This window comes from Antrostomus carolinensis, unplaced genomic scaffold (assembly GCF_000700745.2).
Source record: "Antrostomus carolinensis isolate BGI_N321 unplaced genomic scaffold, ASM70074v2 scaffold20755, whole genome shotgun sequence".
NCBI classification, from domain to species: Eukaryota; Metazoa; Chordata; class Aves; order Caprimulgiformes; family Caprimulgidae; genus Antrostomus; species Antrostomus carolinensis.
The window spans coordinates 624-8921 of NW_010318729.1; the positions used below are offsets into that span (position 1 = coordinate 624).

The following is an 8298-nucleotide window of genomic DNA, read 5'->3' on the forward strand; positions in this document are numbered from 1 at the left end:
CCCCGAGAGGCCAAGTTTGCTGATGGAGGGACACCAGGTGAGGGCCACCACTTGCCTGCCATGGGCTATTTCTTGACCAAAGAGATGGACGTTACAGGGAGTCACTGAGACTCTGAGTTTTTAAATAAATAGTTTAACTTATTTATAAAATTATTTTAATTAAATTAATTCATTTTATTAATAAGTTAATTTTATTGGAATATTTTAAATAAATATCCCATGACTTCTTGGGCATCACTGGCCTCTGGGTGCCTCTACTAAGAGCGATTGGAGAAGAATAGATTTTTCTTAGGTGAATTTTTTAAATTTGTTTTTTTTTTCTCTCTCTCTCTTTTCAAATATATTCTTAATGGAAAAGTTATTTCCGGGTCCAAACTGCTCAGTGTTTATCATGCTGCTTAAACACTTTAAAAGTAAATAGAGCAATTGTGTGGTTTGAGTGCAGATTTTTAAGGAAAACCAAACCACTGACCGACCGAGCAGGAGGCAGTGGGGACGTTGCCCGAGCTGGCACTGCCTTAGGACTTGATTTTTTGGGAGCTTCCTCTGCGGCTGCAGAAGGGACATTTCCCTCGGTTGGGTTTCTCACACAGAGAATCACAGGGTGTCAGGGATTGGAAGGGACCTTGAAAGATCATCCAGTCCAATCCCCCTGCCAGAGCAGGAACCTCAATGAGATCACACAGGAAGGTGTCCAGGCGGGTCTTGAATGTCTCCAGAGAAGGAGACTCCACACCCTCCCTGGGCAGCCTGTCCCAGGGCTCTGTCACCCTCACTGGAAAGAAGTTTCTTCTCAAGTTGAAGCAGAACCTCCTGTGTTCCAGCTCACACCCATTGCCCCTTGTCCTACCATTGGGCATCACTGAGAAGAGCCTGGCTCCATCCTCCTGACATTCACCCTTTACATATTTATAAACATTGATGAGGTTGAATAGTGACATCAAGAAAAGACAGAGAGGCCGAGGGAGAGGGGGTTGTGCTCACGCAGCATAAATAACCCTGAGAGCCCGAGAGAGAGCGGCATCGGCTGGTTCAGATGTTCTGCAGGACAGGGTGACCAGGAGCCCGGATCAGATCCCTCGCTTCCATGTTTGTTTAGTAAATTAGTTAATATAAAACATTGCTCGTGATCTTGTATTCTTATTTCTTCCTTCCCTGTCTAGGTCATTTTAAGCAATTAACTTTCAAAATGCTCCTTTGGGGCTTTCAAAGCAGAATTTGAGTTTCTATTCTTTTTTTTTTTCAATTCGTTTTTTGAATTTGATGGTAACACATGGCAGAAATCCCACAGGAAAACAGATGACTTGAAAAGAAAAAATTAAAAATCTCTCACTGTTTCCTAATGCACAAAAGTTTAAGCCAAATGTGTGAGGAACAGGACAGGATCTTCCTCACCAACACCTGCGTAGTGCCCCGTACGCTCTGGCTTTACAAAACCAAAGGGACCAGGTCCAAGCTCAGCGCCGTTGCTGGTGGTTGACGTTGATGGAGAAGCTCCCCTCGTACAGAAGCAGAGCCAAGCCTGCAGACAGGCAACTGCACCTGGAACTGGAGTTTTCCTGCCAGCTGCTTTTAAGTGATGGTTAGGAAAGATTTCCATTGCTGTGGTGTAAATACTTCCCAAGCCCAGGTGTGTCGATAGTGATGTTTATTCTGCTTTTCTGAGGAGCTCTAGTTTTGTTTCCCGTTCTTCTTCCCAAGCGATCCCTCCCACAAAGGCTGTTTCTCTCCCTCTGCCAACCCCTCTCTCCAACACCCGCGCCCATCTCTGTTGCCCTGTGTTGATTTTGCCATGCAGGTTACATCCGAGAAGGTTTCCTGGCGGTGCAGCACGCGGTGGACAGAGCCATCATGCAGCACCACGCCAACGCCAGCTCCACCAGCCTGCTGGATAACATCACGGTGGTGGTGCAGCGCTTCCCCTACCCGGCCTACGTCAATGACCTCTTCCTCCTCGCCATCCAGAACCAGCTGCCCCTGCTGCTCATGCTCAGCTTCACCTACACCTCGCTCAACATTGTCCGTGCCGTCGTGCATGAGACAGAGCCATCATGCAGCACCACGCCAACGCCAGCTCCACCAGCCTGCTGGATAACATCACGGTGGTGGTGCAGCGCTTCCCCTACCCGGCCTACGTCAATGACCTCTTCCTCCTCGCCATCCAGAACCAGCTGCCCCTGCTGCTCATGCTCAGCTTCACCTACACCTCGCTCAACATTGTCCGTGCCGTCGTGCATGAGAAGGAGAAGAAGCTGAAGGTAACGTGAGTGGTGGGACATCTGGGTGCTCCCCTCGCTCTGCGGCGTTTTCCAGCAGATGCTGCCTTTAAATCATAGAATCATGGAATGATTCGGGTTGGAAGGGACCTTAAAGCTCATCCAGTCCCAACCCCCCTGCCAGCAGCAGGGACACCTTCCACTAGACCAGGTTGCTCAAAGCCTCATCCAGCCTGGCCTTCAACACTTCCAGGGAGGAGCAGCCACAGCTTCTCTGGACAACCTGGGACACTGTCTCACCACCCTCACTCCAAAGAATTTCTTCCTCACATCTCAGCTCCATCTCCCCTCTTTCAGCTTAAACCCGTTTCCCCTTGTTCTGTCATTAACTGCCCTTATGAAAAGTCCCTCCCCAAATGAGGAACAAAATCCCCGTTGGGTTTGGAGCCAGCAAGCAGGAGGTGGGGATGGCAGTGGATTAGCGAGCCCTGGGGAGGAATGTCACTAATCCTGCTGCCAGGATGCGGCTTGGCTCTCCTCACCATGCGGCCAAGGCTGTTGGACTGAGGGGCTGGTGTTTCTCCTGGGCTGGGAGGTGGCTTGGAGAGAGAGCAGCACTTGTGGAGTCCAGGGTTTTGTAGATTCAAGAGTTCAGCGTGTGGGAAGCAAGAGTTTTGTCTTTTGAATGTGGAAACCCATGTGTCTGAGTTGTGTTGTGGGGGCGGTTGGAGCTCAGCTGATGTGGTGGTTGCAAGAGCAGGGCTGAGCACACAGGGCTTGGCTTCCCCGGGGCTGTCCTGCCCTCTGCCCTGCTGCCAAGTGGCCATGGTGGCCTCACTGGCATCAGCTGCTGTGGTTTTAACTGAGCTCTTTGGGGAGATAGTACCTGACAGGGGCCTACAAGAAAACTGGAGAGGGACTTTGGCCAAGGGCAGGGAGTGACAGAACAAGGGGTGATGGCTTGAAAGTGGCAGAGGGGAGATGGAGCTGAGATGTGAGGAAGAAATTGTTTGGTGTGAGGGTGGTGAGCCAGTGTCCCAGGTTGGCCAGAGAAGCTGTGGCTGCTCCTCCCTGGAAGTGTTCTCGGCCAGGTTGGATGAGGCTTTGAGCAACCTGGTCTAGTGGAAGGGGTCCCTGCTGCTGGCAGGGGGGTTGGAACTGGATGAGCTTTAAGGTCCCTTCCAACCCAAACCATTCTATGATTCTCTGATATTCTCCAGTGCCACCCTCACTAGCGTTGCAGGGCAAAGCCACCGCCAGCACCCCCTGACCAGGGCCTCCACCTCACCCTGGCCATGCCTGGGAAGTGTGGGTGCAGCCCTGGGTGACGGCGTGATCTCTCCACAGGAGTACATGCACATGATGGGCCTCAGCAACTGGTTGCACTGGAGTGCCTGGTTCCTCATGTTCTTCCTCTTCCTCCTGGTGTCGGTGTTTTTCGTCACCGTGCTCTTCTGTGTCAAGGTGAGTGTCTTTCCCCAGGCCATGGTTCTGCAGACCAGAAGCTCTGTGCTGGCGGGGCACAACAATGACAAGGCTTCTCAGCTGTGGACTGGAGCCTCCTGGCATCTCAGGACTCCTCCAGCTGTGTAATTGAGGATGGAGTTGGGCTTCTCCAGAGCTGGGTGGGCAGCGCTGCTTTTCACGGCAGGGGTGACCTCCCCAGGAGGGGGCTGAGAGGTTGGAGCCCCACAGGCACTGGGGAGGCCCAGGCAGTCCCATGCAGGGCAGGACCACCCCACCCCTGCAGCCCTGCCTGCCCTTGGAGGGACTCGAGCTGTCCTCTCTGCTTGTGCCCACACGATGAGAAGCAGGAGGTGGCTTCCTGGGTGCTGAGCAAGGTGTCCCCTGTTGCTTAGACCCTGCATCATACAAGGACAACGCATCTTTCTTCCCTCTAGAGTGGTCTAGGAAGGCTTGGGTGTTCTCACCCATCAGTTTGTCTTTAACCCATGGAGGACATCAGGTCTCAGCTGCCCCCACGTACCTGCAGCCATGGCCGGCTTGGCCAGCCCTAGGTATAACCAGATTTTCTTGGTAGGTGAGCGAACAGGGAGCAGTGCTCACCAATAGTGACCCCACGCTGGTGTTCACCTTCCTCGCCATCTTCTCCATCTCCTCCATCTCCTTCAACTTCATGGTGAGCACCTTCTTCTCGAGAGGTGAGTCCCTCCCCAGCTGCCTCCTTGTGTTGCTGACCCACGGGGCTGGGAGGGCATTATGGGCCACGTGCTGTAAAATCTTGGGTTAGTTTTGGTTGGGAGGCAGCTCTGGGGGTCATCGGTCCATCCTGCTCAGAGCAGGGCCAGCTCCAGAGTTATGTGAGGGCTCTGTGTTGAATAACTGCTTTGACATGGGGAGCTGGGGGGCCTTTCTTCCCCTTTTTGGCTGTGTTTTCCCCATGCTGTGTGGGAAGGGATGTGTGTGCTGTCACTTCCCAAACCAGACAAGCTCATGTGCTGTGGCCTCATCTGGCTGTCTTGGCCCCAGGACGCTCTGGTCTGGGGTGGGCAGGGGTCCAACACTGCTCCTGCCTTGGCATGGGACATGGGCACATCCTCATCCTGCCCCCCTGTAACCACCCTTTGTCCAGAAAGCTTGAATCTCCCCAGATGGAAAGCTGGTGAGAAATATTTGGTGGCATCACCGCATTATTGACATTTTCCTTCTCGCTTCTCTCTGCTGGCAGCAAACGTCGCGGCTGCTGCTGGCGGCTTCCTCTACTTTTTCTCCTACATCCCTTATTTCTTCATCTCACCCCGCTACGACCTGATGTCCCACAGCCAGAAGCTGGCATCCTGCCTCATCTCCAACGTGGCCATGGCCATGGGGGCACAGCTTATTGGCATGTTCGAAGGAAAAGGTGAGCAAGTGCCTCCCATCAGGAGGAGGAACCAGATTTTTTTTGTGGTGGGTTGGGACCAGCCTGCATGTGGTGTGATGGGTGGAAAGAAGTCAGGGAGAAACACTGTCCCGCTCCTAACGAGAGCGGGAGGGCTAATTGCTGATTGCTCCCACAGGTGGTATCAGCACCAGTGCTCTGCCCCTCCAAACCCATGGCCCTGGCAGTCTGGGCTGCGCTAAATGCCATCGTCACTACAAAGCAAATTCTGTTCCACGGGGTGGGAACCCATCTCCTCCTTCCTAATATAGATCTTTAATAGAATCATAGAATCATAGAATGGTTTGGGTTGGAAGGGACCTTAAAGCTCATCCAGTCCCAACCCCCCTGCCAGCAGCAGGGACACCTTCCACTAGACCAGGTTGCTCAAAGCCTCATCCAACCTGGCCTTCAACACTTCCAGGGAGGAGCAGCCACAGCTTCTCTGCCCAACCTGGGCCAGTGTCTGACCACCCTTACACCCTCTTGTTTCTTTGTTAATAAGAATTTGCTGTTGGTTCCAGCAGAGGCCATGCTTTAGCAAAGTGATGGCACTAAGAAGTTGGCTACAATGATGGAGGGACAACAACAGGAGAAGAGATTGCTTCTTTCCCAGGCAGTTGCAGAGAATGGGGTGGAAGAAGCGTGGTGGGGTGGGGAGTGTTGAGCTGTCAGCGCGCTTCCTGCTGCGTCTTCTCTCTCCATCTCCAGAAGATCTGTAGATCCATCCGTGTGCTCCTCGTCAGCGCGCAGTGAATTAGGAGAGGGGATGCTATCTGAGAGAACTCATTGTCCTTCTGGGGATGCAGAGGTAGGCAGTGCCCTGTGTGCCTTGCAGGGACTGGCATCCAGTGGAGGGACCTCATGAAGCCAGTCAGTGTGGACGACAACTTTACCTTGGCCCAAGTGCTGGGGATGCTGCTCCTGGACTCGGTGCTCTACGGCGTGGTGGCCTGGTACGTGGAGGCCGTCTTTCCCGGGGAGTACGGCGTCCCTCAGCCCTGGTACTTCTTCTTGATGGTGAGCACTGTTTATGAACCCCTTCCAGGGGGCTTGACGGGCATCACTTGGGGCTGGTCCCCACTTCTGCACTGTGGGCTAGACTAAGAGTGGCACCATCTGCCCTCCAAAATCAAGGGGTCTGCAGCATGTAAAGGCTGATGCAGCCTCTTTTTAAGGAATATGAAGAACATCTTGAGAGTCTTGACTTTAAATCTTTGTCCCGACACTTGTTGGCATGCAGGGTGGTGTTAAGTGTCTCCATGCCCAAGTGTTGGAGAGAAGCTCTAGGTGTGAGCAACCAGATCCAGTCATTGGAAACCCCGAGCGCTGCCATCCAGGTGGACCCGGGCGGTCTGTGTCCCGCTGCCAGCCCACACGTGCTCGTGCCAGGGGCTGGGTGACAACTGTCACCCCGTCAGCTGAACTGCCCTCACTCTGCCAAGTCAAATGCTCGGTGTCAACTTCTGTGGTGGTTTCCACAGCTCAGCTGGCTGCTGAGGGTTCGTTAAGCCACAGCGACACAGTTTTGATCGTGTGAACTTATCTGTTGTTATTTGGTCGGGAGGTTTTTCCTCTCCTCCAAAGTCCGTATCCCAGTGTGATTTCACTGCAGCATCCTGCTCCTTCTTGCAGCTAGACCAGGGTAGTGGAGATCCAGCTGTCTGCCAAAAGCCACAGTAAGATGCTGATTTTGGGTCCAGGAGTTGTTGGATTGCTATTTCCACAGGGATTTAAATTCCTGGACACTTATTTTCATTCCTAGAGAGCCAGCTAAAAAAAAAAAAGGCTGTAATTGCAGCAGCTGGACCCCAGGCTGTTTGTATTTAGTGTGTGTCAAGGGTTTTGGAGGGGATGGTCATCCATTGCGTGGACTTTTTTTGGCCAGGATACTTCTGCCTGAGCAGTTTTGCTTCTCGTTGAAGTACTGACCTTGTCCATGGGAATGAAGATGGGGAAAAGCTGCCTGTGTAATCGCGGGCGATGCTGCTGAGAGGGAGAACCCGGGCAGGAGGAGCAGGTTCATCCTCTGTCCGACCTCCCTGCTGAAGTTGTGCTGGTTGGCAATTCCCAGGCTGAGGAGAGTGGTCTTGCAGATCCCTGGGAGGCACCTGCATGGGAGGAGGAGGGTGGACAAGGCTGGGGAGAAGGGCTGGTCTCTGCCTGTGCCTGAGTTTGTCTCTCTCTGCTTTCTTCCATCAGCCCTCGTACTGGTGCACGCGCCCCAGGACTGTCGTGGGAAAAGAGAAGGAGGAGGAGGAGGACCCCGAGAAAGCCCTGAAGAGCCAGTACATTGAGGAAGAACCTGCTGACCTTGTGTCAGGAATCAAAATAAAGCACCTTTCCAAGGTACCAACTGCCCAGCAGAGCACAAACACATCATAATGTTGGTTTTTTGGTAAAAACCACTTCCTGCAGGCAGCTTCCTTGCCATTTTGCTGCCCTCCTCGCCCAGGGCTGTGTTGCTTGGCTGCTGTAAGGGAGGTGAAGCTCTTCTCCAGAGCTGGCTGCATTTTGTTGTGGGCTGAAGTCTTAGGCACTTACAGGTGCGGTGACATCTGTATTTAACCTGTTGACATCTGAATTTAACCTCACTGAGACCCATTGTCTAATGCCAACACCCCGTGAGCATCGTGGGCTTTGACTGGTGGGTGGAGCAGAGGGGGCAGATCTGAGAGCACTTGCCTCAAGTGCAGCATCGACTCGTTAACGTGATCTCCATAGGTCTTCAAAGTGGGAAACAAGATGAAAGAGGCAGTCAAGGACCTAACGGTGAACATGTATGAAGGGCAGATCACCGTCCTGTTGGGACACAACGGTGCTGGGAAGACCACCACTCTGTCCATGCTCACAGGTGGGAGCTGTGTCTGGTTGTGGGGCCGACCTGTGGCAGGGAAGGGCTGATGGCTGGACTTGCAAAGTGGAGCTGTACTTATCTCTGAGGTTGGGGAGAGGTTGTTGCTCTTCCCTGGAGCACCTTTGGTTCACTGAGCTGTTGGCCAGGGATTCTGGGGTAGTGAGAGGCACATTGCTGCCTGGGGAGGCTGAGGGAGGGTGGGGGTCCCTGCCCAGCCCTCCACCAGAGTGGGATCAGCCAGTGGGGCAAAAGACAGCCAGGCTTTGTGTGGGAGAGCCCTGAGGAGAGAAAGGATCAGCTGTCTGATGGGTCTCTGCAGGCTTTGTCATGATAAGGCAGGGAGG

At 53.2% G+C, this 8298-nt stretch overlaps 1 protein-coding gene across 1 annotated transcript in view; it reads left to right on the top strand.

Annotated features, from left to right (window-relative positions):
• LOC104525778 (ATP-binding cassette sub-family A member 3) overlaps positions 1–8298 on the top strand; it is a gene marked incomplete at both ends in the record, with an annotated part of 17686 nt that overhangs the window by 342 nt on the left and 9046 nt on the right. The window contains 9 exon segments of the mRNA XM_010169028.1: positions 1–37; positions 1799–1896; positions 2097–2258; positions 3564–3680; positions 4258–4378; positions 4906–5079; positions 5936–6117; positions 7300–7446; positions 7822–7952. The exon segment at positions 1–37 is cut by the window's left edge and continues 16 nt beyond it. Coding sequence (XP_010167330.1) covers positions 1–37; positions 1799–1896; positions 2097–2258; positions 3564–3680; positions 4258–4378; positions 4906–5079; positions 5936–6117; positions 7300–7446; positions 7822–7952 — 1169 coding nt within the window.